The sequence below is a fragment of the Phyllostomus hastatus genome, unplaced genomic scaffold, assembly GCF_019186645.2.
Source record: "Phyllostomus hastatus isolate PE091 unplaced genomic scaffold, TTU_PhHast_1.1 phas_contig_80, whole genome shotgun sequence".
Classification (NCBI taxonomy): domain Eukaryota; kingdom Metazoa; phylum Chordata; class Mammalia; order Chiroptera; family Phyllostomidae; genus Phyllostomus; species Phyllostomus hastatus.
The window spans coordinates 45,833,536-45,850,218 of NW_025333960.1; the positions used below are offsets into that span (position 1 = coordinate 45,833,536).

General features: G+C 52.5%; 1 protein-coding gene across 1 annotated transcript in view; it reads left to right on the forward strand.

The window, feature by feature from the left end:
• The first annotated feature begins 287 nt into the window (after window positions 1-287).
• ONECUT2 (one cut homeobox 2) overlaps window positions 288-16,683 on the forward strand; it is a 50,320-nt gene continuing 33,924 nt past the window's right edge. Inside the window, exon 1 of the mRNA XM_045850220.1 lies at window positions 288-1,515. Coding sequence (XP_045706176.1) covers window positions 288-1,515 — 1,228 coding nt within the window. The remainder of the gene's footprint in view (window positions 1,516-16,683) is intronic.

Below are 16,683 nucleotides of genomic sequence, written 5' to 3' on the forward strand. Positions count from 1 at the left end.
TGGCTAGGCAGCGCGCCGGCCCGAGCGGTGGGGCTCGGTGATCCCTCCCTCCCTCCCCGCCCCCTCTCCTCTCCCGCACTCACGCCCTGTTCGCCCCCCACCCCCGCCCCCCGCCCCCCCACCCCCGGGCGCGCCCGCCCGCAGCCCGGGGCGCACACTGCACGCACGCTCCCCTCCACACACTCACGCACTCCGGCACCCTCCCCAGCTCCCGTGGCCGAGCTCCGCCACGCGCGCCTTGCTAGCCCGCCGGCCGCCCCCGCCGCCCCCGTGCCCCGATGGACTGAATGAAGGCTGCCTACACCGCCTATCGATGCCTCACCAAAGAACTAGAAGGCTGCGCCATGAACCCGGAGCTGACAATGGAAAGTCTGGGCACTTTACACGGGCCGGCCGGCGGCGGCAGCGGCGGGGGCGGCGGCGGGGGCGGCGGCGGGAGCGGTGGGGGCCCAGGCCATGAGCAGGAGCTTCTGGCCAGCCCCAGCCCCCACCACGCGGGCCGCGGCGCTGCCGGCTCACTGCGGGGCCCGCCACCGCCGCCAGCGGCTCACCAGGAGCTGGGCACGGCGGCGGCAGCAGCGGCGGCGGCGTCGCGTTCAGCCATGGTCACTAGCATGGCTTCAATCCTGGACGGCGGCGACTACCGGCCCGAGCTTTCCATCCCGCTCCACCATGCCATGAGCATGTCCTGCGACTCGTCCCCGCCGGGCATGGGCATGAGCAACACCTACACCACGTTGACGCCGCTCCAGCCTCTGCCACCCATTTCCACCGTGTCGGACAAGTTCCACCACCCGCATCCTCACCACCACCCACACCACCATCACCACCACCACCACCAGCGCCTGTCGGGCAACGTCAGCGGCAGCTTCACCCTCATGCGCGACGAGCGCGGGCTCCCGGCCATGAACAACCTCTACAGTCCCTACAAGGAGATGCCCGGCATGAGCCAGAGCCTGTCCCCTCTTGCCGCCACGCCGCTGGGCAACGGGCTGGGTGGCCTCCACAACGCGCAGCAGAGCCTGCCCAACTACGGGCCGCCGGGCCACGACAAAATGCTCAGCCCCAACTTCGACGCGCACCACACTGCCATGCTGACCCGCGGTGAGCAGCACCTGTCCCGGGGCTTGGGCACCCCGCCCGCGGCCATGATGTCGCACCTCAATGGCCTGCACCACCCGGGTCACGCTCAGTCCCACGGGCCAGTGCTGGCACCCAGCCGCGAGCGTCCACCCTCGTCCTCGTCGGGCTCCCAAGTGGCCACATCCGGCCAGCTGGAGGAGATCAACACCAAAGAGGTGGCCCAGCGCATCACCGCCGAGCTGAAGCGCTACAGCATTCCGCAGGCGATCTTCGCGCAGAGGGTGCTGTGCCGGTCTCAGGGGACTCTCTCCGACCTGCTCCGGAACCCCAAACCGTGGAGTAAACTCAAATCTGGCAGGGAGACCTTCCGCAGGATGTGGAAGTGGCTGCAGGAGCCGGAGTTCCAGCGCATGTCCGCCTTACGCCTGGCAGGTAAGTCCAGAGGGTCGCCCGGAGCCGGGCTGCTGGGGAGAGGGCTCCGGGATGCTGGGGCCCCGGGTCCACGCGCCTAGCACTTCTCTTGGTTCCCTCCTGCTCTTCCCTACACACTTGCTATTTCTTCTCGACTTTATTTCCTCTTCCGTTTCCTCTTACTCTCCTCCTCTTATGTTTTTTTTCCCCTTCCTACCTCGTTTGCGGGCTCTCCTCCAGCACCTGCCCCGCATACACACTTCATCAGCCCTCCCCTCAGTGTGCCGACTTTGCCCTCTCTCCGAGGCGGGATGGGGTGCCTGGTGTCCGCTAGGAGCCCTCTCTGTCCAGGACTCACAGAGAACACTATTGCCCTTATTCAAAACCCTGTGTGCACTTGAACTCTTGCTTAGACAATGTGTTTCAGTTTTCCAGGCTGCCTATTCTCCCTATATGGAGGCAGTTGAGGGGCTTTGCTCTTCAGAAGGGAAAAAAATCTCACTGTTTTCCTACTTAATATATCAGGCAAACTTCTTTGGTCATTGGCAGGAGTCACAGCCTTGCCCGCGCCGGGAACCGAGTGGCCAGACTCTTAACAGCGGTTCCTGCGCCCTTCTCTAGGCTTGGCACTGGCGCGGGGACTTTCTGACCCAAAGGGCCTGTTTAAATCAGCTCCTGTGTCGCTGTCCGCAGTGAGGGGAGGGTGCAAGGATGAAATTTGGGTCTGCCACATTCATTCACCTCTGGGAGGATGGGGAAAGAGAAACTAAGAATAGAGAGCGCTGCGCCTTGCTTGCCAGCCACCCTTGCCCGGCTCCGAGTGTTTGCTGGGATTCGCTGAGGTTTGGCTGGGCTCGAAAAGAGGTTAGGTGTTTGTGGGAAGGGGTGCTGAGAAATTAAGACGGAGGTTAGTTAACACATCTTGTCCGCGGGGCTCCAGGCTCCGCCTTTGCATTAAGCGGACGCTGATTGTGCGCTCAGCCGGGCGGGGAGGGCTGGCTGGCCGCGGGAGGGGACGATTTGACGCGCTGGTTACATTGTTCTGGAGCCGGCTTGGGTCTTTGTGCCTCCTCTAGCGGCGGAGCCGCGAGGTACACCCCTCTATTGTTCTAGGAGCACAGACACCTCCTGCGTGGGCGGCGGGAGCGGAGGAGAAAAACGCGGCAGTGGCTGTGACTGGCACGCAGTTGCACGCTTTTGTGCGCACAGACCCAGAGCGGTGCGCGTGGCAGTTGCGCTGCCACCCCAGATCCAGCCTCGAGTCCATAGGGGCTGAGTGTCCAGGCACCCCACTGGGGAGGACACATGGTACCACACTGCAAACAGGGTTGGGCAGCTTCTCTTGGACTGGGCGATCGCTGACGATCGGCGGGCCATCAAAGGGACAGACAAGTCGTGGTAGCAGTGATTTACATAGGTGAGGGCAGTGGGACCCGCGAGGATCTGAGCCAACTGCACACTACGCGCTTCCGGAGAGGAGAGCTGAAGGAAGAGCTCCGGCTTCCTCTCCAGCGTCCCTGGGCTTTCCTCGCACCGCTGAGCCTGGCTTCTGTGCATTCAACGCCCGACAGAGCTGGGGGATATGACAGGCGGCATTTTCACCCACGTTTGGGGGAGGGGGCGTTTCCGATCTGACCACCTCGGCCTTCCCCGACTGTTGGAGGAATCCTACCTCCAGTGCCCCCCGCCCCCCGCATTGTTGCTCTGAGACGGCCAAGAAAACCAGCTTTCCCGCAAAGAGCTTCAGTGCACTCCCAGTGCTTTTGCTTCGACTTAGAAATCTACTTTCTCTCTCCTTCAGCTTACTCTTCATTCCCTCCTACATTTTTCTCTGATTTGCTCTTGGTTCCTACCAAGGATTAAGCAATGAACAGAGAATAGCAGTGAGAAATAAATTGGAGGCTTACTCACAATTCCCAACAATGTGGTTCCCTTTTGTATTAGCCACCCCCCCCATCCCCACCGCCACCCCCAGTCTCTCTCTGGCGAGCTCCAGCACGTGCTGGCTTCCCGGACTTGGGCGGCCAGAAGGAACGTGGCAGCTGGTCTTTGGGGGGTACCGTTAGAGGCATGATGACAGCTATTCTACTCCAGCGCATCTCAGAGCGCTGCCGCCCCCTCACGCCTGTCTCGAAAAGGACAGAGAGGGGGAAAAACACGTGCCTCCCTGCCTCTGTATCTGAAACTAAAGTGGCAAGTAATGCTCTTGACCTGTTAGCGCTTCTCGGCGTTTACAATGACCCCAGAAAGCATTGCTGGTTCGAAGGATAGGTATGGCGTCTCCGGGGCTCACCAGTCCTACCACCCACCCTGGGGGAGTCCCCGGATGACTCCTGGAGTGTTTGGGGAAGAAGAATTGAAACCCCCTGTAGGGGAAACTGAAAGCCTCCTTCAGCGAGTGGGAAATTCCTGCCGAGGACCCCATTTTGCTTAAGCATTCAAATGTGTGTCTGTTTTATCACCCCGAGCTGAAAAGGGACAAGAGCTTTAGCCTTTTTATCTGGTCATTTCATCAGCAACTACAAGCGTGTTGAGTGCTTATTATTGCATAGAAGGCTTTTCAGTTTGGGGTCAGCAGATCAGTCTCTTCAGACACTGACACAGAGGCTGGGATTGGTAAATAGGTATTATGTGCTCTGGAGCGCTAAGGGGACGGGAGCAAATGGAGAAGAAAAGCGGAGGGCTTCTCCGCCTGCAGTATCGATCGGTATCCCGCCAGTACGTCGCTGTGGACCCGCACCTTTCCTCTTTCTGGCTGCGTGGCATAGGGGAGTTAAAAAAAAAAAGTCCAAGGAGCTCCCCAGGGCGGCTGGACCTGTCTTCCAGCCCCACACCTGGGGGAAGTGGCGCCCCTTCACCACCCCTCCAGACCAGGCCTGTTCTTTCTATGTATTTCCTAAATTTAGTTTCCTTTTCTCTTTCTCACTTTGGGTCCCTCTGGGTCTTGCCAGAGGCCCAAGCAGGTGAGGGTTCGAGAGACTTCCGAATTAAGGTGTCTGATGTGGGCCATTGCGCTGCAAACCTCACCCTTAGGTGAAGCACACAACGTCACAACAGGAACAGGTCTTTCCTTTTCCTCCTGCCCCCCGCCTCCGTGAATCCCCAATCCAAGGCGGCATTTCGAAGGGGAAAGGAGATGCGGGGAATCCCAGATCAGCCCAGCGTTAGACTTCGGAGACACAGACTCCAAGTGCGCCGTTTCACTTGGGAAGGGGGGTGAGGCAGCAAGCGTTTGAAACTGCGCCCAGTCGGGCTTCTTCAGAAGTGTTTCAAGGCTGGTTCCTGCGGGCAGTTTTTATCAACTGGGCTAGAGGCTGCGAGGACAACCCCCCCCCTCCCCCGGCCCCGCGCGTTCGAGAACCAACCGTCTCCAGCTTGGAGCCTAAGAAAAGCCCCCGAACCGAGCACAAACACGAACAAAGAGGAGGAGAACCCAGACAAGAACCTGGACGGGCGTCCCGCGGAGGCAAATCAAGGCCTCAGCGGCGAGAGTGAATCCTCCAACGCCGGGAAGACAAGAGCAGAGCCCTCGACAACAAATCCTGTGACCCTGGCGCCTGGGGTGGTCCGCTGGGAGCCTGGCCCTGGTCTCCGCCACGGACAGACACGGACGCACGGCCCTCTCCAGGCAGCTACTCGCTGCGGGCGGCCGATCTGGAGCTAGCACTGTTCAGACAGCGGAGGGCCTTTAACCCACGTAGACGCCGCCGCGGCCCCCTGAGGCCCGCCACGAAGCAAGGAAGGGCAGTGCCTAGCGGCTCCTGCTAGGGCCACCAGTGGCAGCGCGTCTCCTTCCCAGCGGGGACACCTTAGGCCACGCTGGCGGGGTTGGGCGGGGCGGGACTCCATTCGCAGACCCCCACCCCAACCCGCAATCCCCCCCCCCACCCCCCGCCCCAGAGCACCCTGCCCCGCTCATCCCCTCTCTCGCTGCAGTTCAGTTTGGGATCCTGGCCCGAGAGGCCGCAGGCAACCCTCGTCAATACAGAACACGCGATATTCCAGCCCGCTGGCTGGTCAGATTAATAATTTAGAAGCTCTCGCTACTGTCCTTGCTTGGTCAAGCCCCGAGCGCCTCGAGGACACCTCCCGAACGCGCTGTGGAGGGGGAGCCGGCGGAGGCGGCGGGACGCAGGGGAGCAGAGTGCGGCCGTGTGCCCGCGAGCAGACCAGGCCGCCCGGCGCCCTCGACACGAGCAGCAGCGCATTTATTTTTATTTCAGACTTTCTACCGTGTGGTTATGTCACTTTCTCAAACAAATGTGTATATGGAGGGAGATCGATGCTGATAATGTTTGGAAGATTAAAAGAGCATTAATGCTGGCAACAATAACGTGAACGTGTGGACCCAGATTTCATTGATCTGGAACCTGATCCGGCGCGTTTCCAGTAAGCCCGACGGCGGCGCGCTCTTCCCAGCAGAGCGTTCACCAACGCCCGGGCTCCCCAACTGCCAGGTGCTCCCCGCCGCGCCGCCTCCCCAGCTCCAGGCGGGCTCTCTGGCCTGGCCGCGACTCCTCCCTCGAGCAACCCCGGCCTGCCCCTTCCTACCCGAGGCTTTCTCTTGGTCGCTGGGCTGCCTGCCCACTTCCCCAGCCCCGCAGGCACACACGGCTTTCCGAGCTCCCCGCCTCGGGCTGTGCGAGTGGTTGGGTGGAGAAGGCGCTGCGCAGCCCTCACCCGTGCCCTCCTAGTCCTCCACGAGCCGTGTCCACCCGGGCCCAGCTCTGGTGGAGCAGGGCCCGGAGCAACTTCCTCCCTCCCTCGACACCGTCTAGGAAGGTCGGTCCCCCTCTCGATATGCGGGAACAATCCAGCCCTACCTTGCAAATGGTGTCTCTAAAGCTGTTAACCGCGCAGCTTTGGGATCCCGGATCCGTGCATCCCCTTCCCGTCCGTGCCTCTTCTCATTTAAAGAGCCGGTTCGCAGACTTTCTACACGGATGCATTAGTTGGACAACTAAATGCGGCCCCGGTGACAAAGGCCTGGGCTTCGTTCCTCAGAATCGTCTGCTCTGCAGCAGGCTAATCGGGCCAACCGGCTGGGGCGGGAAGGTAAGAAAACCAGACCGCCACCCCCGCCCCACCACCTCCTCCTCTTCTCAGCAGCCGGTGAGAACCAGGGCTCGGGCCTAGCCGGGCCCGGAAGAGTGCCCTGGCCCCCCTGCGCCGCCTGGGGAGGAACGTCCGAGCTCTTCCCACCTGTCCCGTGGGGGACACTTCCACACCTACCAAGTGCCGTCGCCAAAAGGTGGTTTATTCTCCCGGAAGACACGCCACGGCGAACGTGTCTGGAAAGGAGGAAAGGTGCGAGGCAGCAGTGAGGATGGGGCGGGCGCCTGATGGGTCTGGATTTTTGAAATTCTAACTCCTCCAATTGGAGAATCTAAGCTTTTTTTTTTTTTTTCTTTTGCCTGGAGAAAGGCTCAATCTGGAAGGAAAGGAATGTTTTCCTTCCTTTTCCAAGAATCAAATGAGAAAAAAAGGGGAAAGAAAGAGGAGGTGGGGGGAATCTTGCATTGTTCTGCTTTGAGGTGTGGCAAAGGGTGAGTGGGTTTTTCTTTCTGTCCTCCCAGATGGGAGGCATCTTCCCACCGGTAGTGTTCATTAAGGAAGGCGGCTGGGATATAGCTCCTTGATTCCTCCTCAGAACGTGCTCTCATCCCCCTCCTGAGAACCGCAGTGAACTAAGTCAGGTGGTCAGTGATCAGATATAGAAACCAAGGGGGGGTGGTTTCCTTCTGGTTAGAAGACCACTGGCCCCCTCCCCACATACCCCACCCACGAGAGGTCCCTACGTTTTCCTTCCGGAGAGTTGAGTGGCATTTTGGAGAGTGGGGTCTTAAACGCTCCCCCACATGCACCTTAGAATCCCAAAACAGGGTGGGAATCCTGGTGAACGGTGAGGGTGGAACGGAGAGGAAACGGATTCCCAAAGATTATCTGTGTCTCCAAAGCAGAGCCGCCCCACTGCCCTCCTGAACCCCATCTGCACAGACGTAACAAGGGCCCAGGCCGGGAGCTTCCCCTCTCCAGCTCCAGGCCTGAACCTGAGAGGTCAAAAGCCTGCTTCTCCTGCTGTCTTCAACCCAAGACTTCATTTGAGGGTCACCTACTGTCTTTCTAGCTGTCAAAGCCTTGTTCTAAATGAAGATTGGAGGGAAGCAGTTCTCAGGGAGAAAGCTCTGGGCTCTACCATGCTATGGCTGGTGATGGTGCTGTGAGGCACTGCCTTCAGGAAAAGCAGTATCATGGAGGGGGAGGTCCCTGGAGGAATGAAATCCTCAGAGGAGACGCGGGAAGATTTGGCTTCTGGGTTCCTGCCAAAGGAAGGGAAATGAGGAGGGAATTAAGTAGAGATAATTGCCTGGATAAAGGGCCCTGGGGAAAGGGGTGGATATTGAGGCACCCTGGGTATTAACCTTCATCCAAGACCCTCTGGGTTACGCTCACACTCGGCCACTCAGACAGCCTTGTTTCCCCTGGCCTGGGGAAAGTCGCTTCATCCAGGGGACACTGTTCTTGGCGGGGAGAGGCCATGATGAAGAAGCCCACGGGGGTCATTTCTGCTGTCAGGTGCAGAGTCTGCTCGAGGTGGTCTGGTGGCCCACCGGCACCCCTTGTCACCCAGCCTGCCCTTGTAACCCACTTCAGTGACTTTGGGAAAGGCTTTCTGATTTCCATGCCTCACTCAGGACAAAGACTTGGGAGGAAACAAAATAGAAATGTGCACCGGTTTTTGCAGAGACAGGAAGGGAGGAGGTGGGAAGTTGATTGGGTAACTCAGCCCATCTGATGCCTGGCGAGGTGTGGATGGGCAAGGCATAGAGGCCGGTGGCTGCAGGGCGTGCAGCTAGAGGTAGTGTCAGCCCAGGAGCAGGATTCCTAGAAACTGTGGACATTTGTTATGAAAAACTGTCCCACACAAAGTGTCCCAGAGGGAAGGGAGGCTCTGCATTCCACCTTGACGCCTCTCTCGCCATTTGAAGATCCATTACTCTTCTGTAGAAAGCAGACTTTGTTTGGGTTGGAAGCACACCTCCAACGTAATTTAATCAGCATTGGACTTTGGCTCATGTAATCAAATATACATATACTTTCTCCTGCAGGAAGAAAAATAATTTCTCTGTAACTGCTATTGACTTGAAGTCATGTAATCTCTGGGAAGCATCACATTTTTAAAGGGAAAGGTAAAATGAAGGGGAAAAGAATCCAGAGTTTTAGTGGTTTGCCTTGTCCTTGCTAAGAGAGCCAGTTACCACCTAGAAAAGGGCAGAAAGAGCATTTTAGAGCTTAAATACTCGTGCTGCTCCCGTTGTGGGTCTTTCACTTCAGCTTCCTCTGTGGAGTCAGCCTCCCAAATTTACTTTGGTAGGAGACGAGGTTGCCTAGCACCCCAAATCCCGGGAATTGGGGCTTTATATTTACATGGGGTAGAGACATCCTTGGAGGAACCCGTTTGTTCCATGTTTTCCTCCCCTGTTTGGAGAGGCCACCGGCAGCAGCGGCAGCAGCAGCAGGATCCCAGTGGACAGCAAGCCCCTTCATTAAGGGTGATTGGTAGCCACTGCCAGCTCGCTCCCCGCTGCCTCCCCAGGGCGTTGCGTGTGCAGCTCTGCCCTAGAGCGTCCCTCCAGATCAAGCTTCGCCTCCCCACCCCCAGGGCGAGGCTCTGGGCTTTACCCAAGTTGAGTCTGTTAGGGAATCTGTTGTAAACACAGATCCATTGATTTGCATTTGTCAGAGAGTAAAGTTAAACCAGTGAAAAGAGAAGCCCTTACCCTTTTATGCAGGGCCAGGGAAACCTTTCATATTGATCCTATTGATCCAACCTTTCCCTTTAAGGAAACCACATAGTTAAAGACCCTCGTTCAATAGATTTACCCTGTGCTTGTGATATTCCTTTAAGTGTTCTCATCTAGGATAGCTGGGCATTAAGCCCATACTCCAAACCAGACAAAAATGAAAAGAGGATAGGAGGGGAGGGGTCAGGAGCCGGAATTGTGGGAAGTGAAATTGAATCAAACTGAAATGTGTAATGATTTGATTGGGGATGTTTTCCTCATTCTTCTACGGTGACATGCAGGGATAAGGACAAGATGGATGTATTTAGCACCTCTCTCTCTTCTCTCTTCTCTTCTCCTCTCTCTCTGTCTCTCTCTCTCCCCACCCTCTCTCTTTCTTCCACCAAAGAAAACCTGTTTATATGCTAGAGTAGCTACATCTCAGGCACATCATTTCTACTGTAAAATTATTTCAATCCACTAGCTTGGTTCATTGATGCTGGTTCACTTCAAAGCAGTAATACACCCACAAAATTGTCTTGGTTCATTTGTAGCAAATCGGGGATAGAATGGTCCCCAGGAAGTGCAATCTTTTGGACTCTGCGTGTGAGCATGGACACTGAGTAGGGGCTTGGAGCTGTGTGTTCTGATGCAAGTTGACAGAAACTAAGCCAAGAGCAAAGTACAACTTTTCCTACAGAGCAGTGTAAGGTGGAATAGGAATTGCTAAATATTGCTCAGTATCACTCATGTTTGCAGATGTGAAAATGAAAGTCCCCTTTGTTTCCAGAACTGTTGGCGTGACCCATTTCATTTTGTCCTTGACCCTTTGGTTCTGTAAATAACATTCATTTGTGATTTTCCCCCAACATGGTGCATGTACTATTCCTAATTGGCTATCTCTTGGGTTGTGTTCAGACATTCATGTTTGTTTTATGTGATTGAAAAATATTAATGATTCCTTAGGTGAGCTAATGTATTTATCTGCTGAGTGAGTTCAAAGGGCAGAGTTCAGCTTTGGTTCAGGTTAATTGAACAGGAAGCAGTGAGCTCTCCAGGCTGTGTTGAACAAGGGACCAGTCCCTTAAAATATCACACTCAGCAAACACACAATTTCATTGTCCTCATCCTGGAATCTGATGTAAGACGCGCAGCTCAACTCAGATTGCCTGTTTAAAACCCCAAAGCAAAGCACGGCAACTGCAACAAAACCCTCGAGTCCCCCTCGGGGAAGAAGAGTTTTCTCATTGGCTAATTGCTTTATTGGTAGCACTGACCTGCAGAGCAGCTGCAGGGGCCTAGATGAAGGCTGAGGCCTCGGAATAATGTGCTCCATTAGAACAGGGCAAGGCATTTTTTGTTTACTCAATTGGAGCACCCTGCAAAGTGCCATTAACCCCAGCCCAACCGAGCTTGTGCTGCAAAAGCCAAAGGTCACGCCAGTCAGGCTGTAGGATCAGCTAGCTCAGCCTTGGTGGGAGGGAGGGCGCATCCTGCTGGCATCACCCTCTCCAAACTTGGCCCAACCCTGGTGGGCCCTGCCAGGGCTTTGACCAAAGCAAGCATTGCACAAACTGTTTACATTTCCTAAGTGCTGAATCATGTTAGTGATGATTAAACAGTTTTGATCTGAGCACCATCAATCACACCAGAAAAAAAAATCCTCCCACTGACCCTCCCTTTTCTATTTATGTTCTCTTCATTCCTGTGCATTACAGTAAATAGAATTGTGCAAACGGTGCTTTTTTAGCAGGAATATAGTCTGGATAAGTGCCTGGATCAAGAGGAAGACAGACCGCCAAACAGAGCTAGGGGGTTGTTCAGCGGAAAGAAGGTTCGAGGTGGAGCGGCAGTTCAGGCTTCCACGGAGAGCCCCTTGAGCTAGAGCGCCACCTGCCGGGAGTCGTCTCACTGCCATGAGCTTTGCACCTCCCATTAGGCCCCGCCCCTTCCTTTCACTTTGTTCCTAGATCTGGGTCTCCATTCCTCACCCTTCTGACCACTACCTATATTTTCCTAGACTTTTCTTTAGGGACTTATTCCTGGTCCGTGGGGACTCTAACCTCTGCCTTTTGTCATCCGTTGTCCTGGAGAAATCAGCAGTTAGGCCATTGTGGGTGAGGTGATCGGCCCACCGTGCACATTGAGGTAGGAATCTCCTGCTTAGATGGCAAGCGTCTGGGCGAGGAGGGGCCGAGAGAGCAAAAAATATCTGTGGGAGAGGAAACGAGTGGTTATGTGTTTAAGAGAAATGATGCCAGTAAGGGCTGTGCCAACGGTAAGGTGCTCTGCGAAGGTAAAATATTGTACAAAGGCGAGGGGGCAGGAGAGAATTGGTATGGGCGGGGAGGACGTCAGGAAAGAGACATGTCAAAGCAGCGAGCCAGAGGTGGGCTCTGTGGAATCCCCGGGGAAGAGAGAAAGTGAACCAGCCGTTCTGCAGTTGCAAAGAGGTGAGCCAGTGAGCTGGACCTGGAGCCAAACCGTGGAGCTGGCTGTAGCTCTGTGGGCGGCAGCTGTTTCCAGACTCGCCTCACATCGATCCCGGCCCAGAGCCGCTGGCAGCAGAGCACCAGTGGGTGGGTCGCTGCCTCCACGCCTGGGCGCGGGCTTCAGCACCACGAACAGCGCCACGGCGCCCTGGCTGCAGCCTCGGCGAGTTTCCATCTCAACCCAGAGAAGGCATAAAGGACCTCTGCGGGGTTAAAACCGGGCAGGACCCTGATCAGTGGCTCCAGCTCTTGATCTCAGCACGTCCCGGACAGAGGAGGGCCTCAGATTTTCCCCTCGCACCCCATGGCTTCGATTCTCTGCGAGAGGTCAGGGATAACAAAGGGAGAGGAGGCAATGGTGAAGACAGGACAAAAGATGCTAAACGACCCTCTCCTTCCCAAGAGGAAGAGCATTACCTCCGGTGGGGGTCGGAGGGATTGAATTATTTTTCACGACGTTCTGCCTCCTGCAGGCACTGATTGCCGCTCTCAACACAGTATTTCAGATTTAGGATTTCCTCTGAAGTCTGGTTGCCCCGCACACAGGTGTACACAGATGGATGCTTTCTGCCCCACTTACATGCGCCCGATTTTTGAAAACATGGCTTTCATTTTATCAAACAATGCTCTCACTTTATATCAGCAGAATGTTGCAGGGGCAGCCAGCTACAGAACATCACTACCTCCCGTAAACCTAGAGACTGGGTTTGATTTCTTGAGAGTCATCCTTGATAGAGTTCTCTTTAAGAAGTACCTCTCCACCGCTTCTTCGGGTCACTTCCCCCAGGCCACACAATGAGGTCCTGTGGCTCTGGCCAGGGTGAGAGCTGACACTAGGCACTGACCCCTGACTCTAGCTGCTCTGCGTTGTTTTGTGTTTTTATTCCCAAGAGGCAGGTGGGTCCTTTTGACCTCTGATTGGGCACAACTCCAATCCTTAAGGTCTTCTAGTAGAATAGCCTGTGCCTTCCCAAAGCCAATTAACATGTGAAACTCTTGCTTGATTTCAAGGAATTTTATACTTCAAACCCAATTTATTGCTAAAGGGAGGTAGAGCATGGGAACAGACAAATGTGCCCTCTTTAAAAGAAAGTCAAAGGTGATAAATGAGATTTTCTTCCCTGTGACAGTTCATCTTTAAATTCCAAGTGATTCTTGGATGAAGAGGAAAAACTTCCAGCCCAAAACAAAACTAACCTGGTAGAACATTGGTTCTTATTGTTGAAAAACAAAATTTTTGTGTGTTTGAATGTATTACATTTTTCTCTATTTGAAGCAGACCTAAGAACGGGTTTCAGATCTGTTTGATAAGCCTGAGAAAAGCAGTTTCTTCAAGCTACATGATCTTTGAATTTGCAGACGTGCACTTCTTAGTAGTTGTTGGGCTACACTATCAAATCTCTTCCAGTAAAACATGGATTAGACAGTAAGCAAAGTGCTTTTTTAAATGTCTATTTTAAATGCATCACTGCATCTTATCAAAAATAAAAATAAGGCAGCCCATCGATGCAGACAACAGTATGGTGATTACCAGAAGGAAAAGAGTATGGGGGAGGTAGAAGAGGGTAAAGAGGGTGACTTGGGGTGGTGCATGCACAATACAATACATAGATGATGTATTTTGGAATTGTACACCCAGTGAAGGGACTGGCCAAAGAACATATGTGCATAACCCATAGACACAGACAACAGTGTGGGGATGGCCAGAGGGAAGAGGTGGAGGCTGGGTGGAGGTGGGCAAAGGGGGTAAAATGGGGACATTTGTAATAGTGTCAACAATAAAAAGAAAATTAAAAAAAAATAAATGAATCAAATCATACCCCTGAAACATATGTCATTTTCTTAACCAAAGTTACCCCAATAAATTCAATTTAAAAAAGTACTTCTGGCCAAGATGGAGGCATAGGTAGATACACTTTGCCTCCTCGCACAACCAAAAGAAGGACAACAACACATTTTAAAACTAAAAAGAACCATAACTGCCAGAAAATTGAACTGTGTGGAAGTCTGACAACCAAGGAGTCAAAGAAACATTCATCCAGACTGGTAGGAAAAGCAGAGACCAGCAGCCTGGGTGAAGAAGACATGTGGCAAGGTGGAGGCTGGAGGACAGGGCTGGTGAGGCAGCAGCTGGTGGAGCAGGCTGTCCCACACTTGTGTGTGGGTAAACTGGGAGGAACAACTAGGAAGCAAGATAGACTGTGCAACCCAGAGTTCCAGCATGGGAAAAGAAAGCCTCAAAACCTCTTGCTGTGAAAATCTGTGGGGGTTGTGGTGGTGGGACAAACTCACAGCCTCACAGGAGAGTTCATTTGGAGAGACCCACAGGGTCTTAGAACATACACAAACCCATCTACCTAGGAATCAGCACCAGAAGGGTCCAATTTGCTGTGGGTGTCAGGGGAAGTGACTAAAAGCCAGAACAAGTGGCACTGTTCCCTCTGAGACCCCTCCCCCACATACAGTAATGCAACACAGGGGTGTGGGTTGCCCCACCCCAGTGAATACCTAAGGCTCTGCCCCTTTCAATGTTATAGGTGTGCTGAGACAAAGAAATGTCCAAATGAAAGAACAGATCAAAACTCCAGAAAAAGAACTAAGTGATGAAGAGTTAGCCACTCTGTCAGATGCAGAATTCAAAACACTGGTAATCAGAATGCTCACAGAAATGGTTGAGTATGGTCGCAAAATAGAAGAAAAAGTAAACGCAATGCAAAGTAAAATAAAGAAAAAATATACAGGGAACCAACAGTGAAGGGAAGGAAACTGGGACTCAAATCAATGATCTGGAACAGAAGGAAGAAATAAACATTCAACTGGAACAGAATGAAGAAACAAGAATTCAAAAAAAATGAGAGGCTTAGGGACCTCTTGGACAACATTAAATGTTCTAACATCTGAATCATAGGGATGCCAGAAGGACAAGAGGAAGACCAAGAAATTGAAAACTTACTTGAAAAAATAATGAAAGAGAACGTCCCCAATCTGGCAAAGGAAACAGACTCCCAGGAAGTCCAGGAAGCTCAGAGAGTCCCAAAGAATTTGGACCCAAGGAAGCACACACCAAGGCACATTGTAATTACATTACCAAAGATTAAAGATAGGGAGAGAATCTTAAAAGCAGCAAGAGAAAAGGAGAGAGTTGCCCACAAAGGAGTTTCTATAAGACTGTCAGCTGATTTCTTAACAGAAAACTTACAGGCAAGAAAGGACTGGAAAGAAGTGTTCAAAGTCATGAAAGGCAAGGACCTACATCCAAGATTACTCAATCCAGCAAAATTATCATTTAGAATGGAAAGACAGATAAAGTGCTTCCCAGATAAGGTCAAGTTAAAGGAGTTCATCATCACCAAGCCCTTATTACATGAAATGTTAAAGGGACTTATCTAAGAAAAAGAAAAAGATCAAAACTATGAACAGTAAAATGACAACAAACTTACAACTATCAGCAACTGAACCTGAAAAACAAAAACAAAAACAAACTAAATGAACAACTAGAACAGGAACAAAATCACAGAAGTGGAGATCACATGGAGGGTTATCAGTGGGGAGGGGGTGGGGGAGAATGAGTGAAAAGATTCATGGAATAAGAAGCATAAACAGTAGGTACAAAATAGACGGGGAGGTTACGAATAATACAGGATGGAGAAGCCAAAGAACTCGTATGTACGACCCATGGACATGAACTAAGGGGCAGAGGAAATGCTGGTGGGAGGGGGTTGCAGGGCAGAGAGGAATAAAGGGGAGAGAAAAAAATAGGACAACTGTAATAGCATAATCAATAAAATATACTTAAAAAAATAAGGCAGTCCACTCTGCAAGGGATTGTAGTAAATGCATTTCCCTTGTAGTGAACTCAGTGTGAGGGTTTTTTTGTTTGTTTGTTTTTAAGATTTTTATTTATTTATTTTTAGAGAGGGGGAAGGGAGGAAGAAAGGGAGAGAAATGTCAATGTGTGGTTGCCCTCGCACACCCCCTACTGGAGATCTGGCCCACAACCCAGGCATGTACCCTGACTGGCAATTGAACCAGTGACTCTTTGGTTCACAGGCCAGCACTCAATCCACTGAGCCACACCAACCAGGGCTCAATGTGGTTTTAAAATATTTTGACAAGACTACCATGTAAACAGGACCTCTCCTATAGTCTTCTTTGACTGCAAGTACTAAAAGATGTGTGGAGTGAAAGAACTTTTTGCTTTTCTGAAACACTGAGAAATTCCTAAATCAAAAAGATTTTTCTAAATCTTGGATTTAATTGCTTCCTAATGTATAACCTAAGGAACTCAGTGAACTGAGTTCACTTCAGTTCACATTGAAGGCACAAGAATGAATTCTCTTTTTTTAAGATTTTTTATTAATTTATTTTTAGAGAGGGAAGGGAGGGAGAAAGAGAGAGAGAAACATCAATGTGCAGTTGCTGGGGGCTGTGGCCTGCAACACAGGCATGTGCCCTGACTGGGAATTGAACCTGCGATGCTTTGGTTTGCAGCCCGCGCTCAGTCCACTGAGCTATGCCAGCTAGGGCAAGAATGAATTCTTTATTCATTCACTTTCAATATCTAACCTCTGTCCAACTTCTGAAAAGGAACAGAGAGTCTTCCTGTTGAAGTCCAATTCCTTGACCTGATTTTGGGCCCCTGCCTCTCTTGCCTTCTTAGGATGCCCAGCTTTCCTGTGCTTATCACCATTTACTCTTCATTACTTTCTTTCCATCAGTATTTTGTGCTCTAGTCTCTTCTTTTTCTGAAATGCCCCTCTCCCCAAAATCTGTTCTAGCTTTCTCTCTTCTCTCTCTTCACTTCTAAAAAGAGTTGCTCTAACTCAGCATCTGTTTCTTACCTCCTCTTTCAGGACCAGCCTTTTACAGTCTGCTTCTGCCCACACTTGTTGACTCTGCCCAGGTCTTTTTTT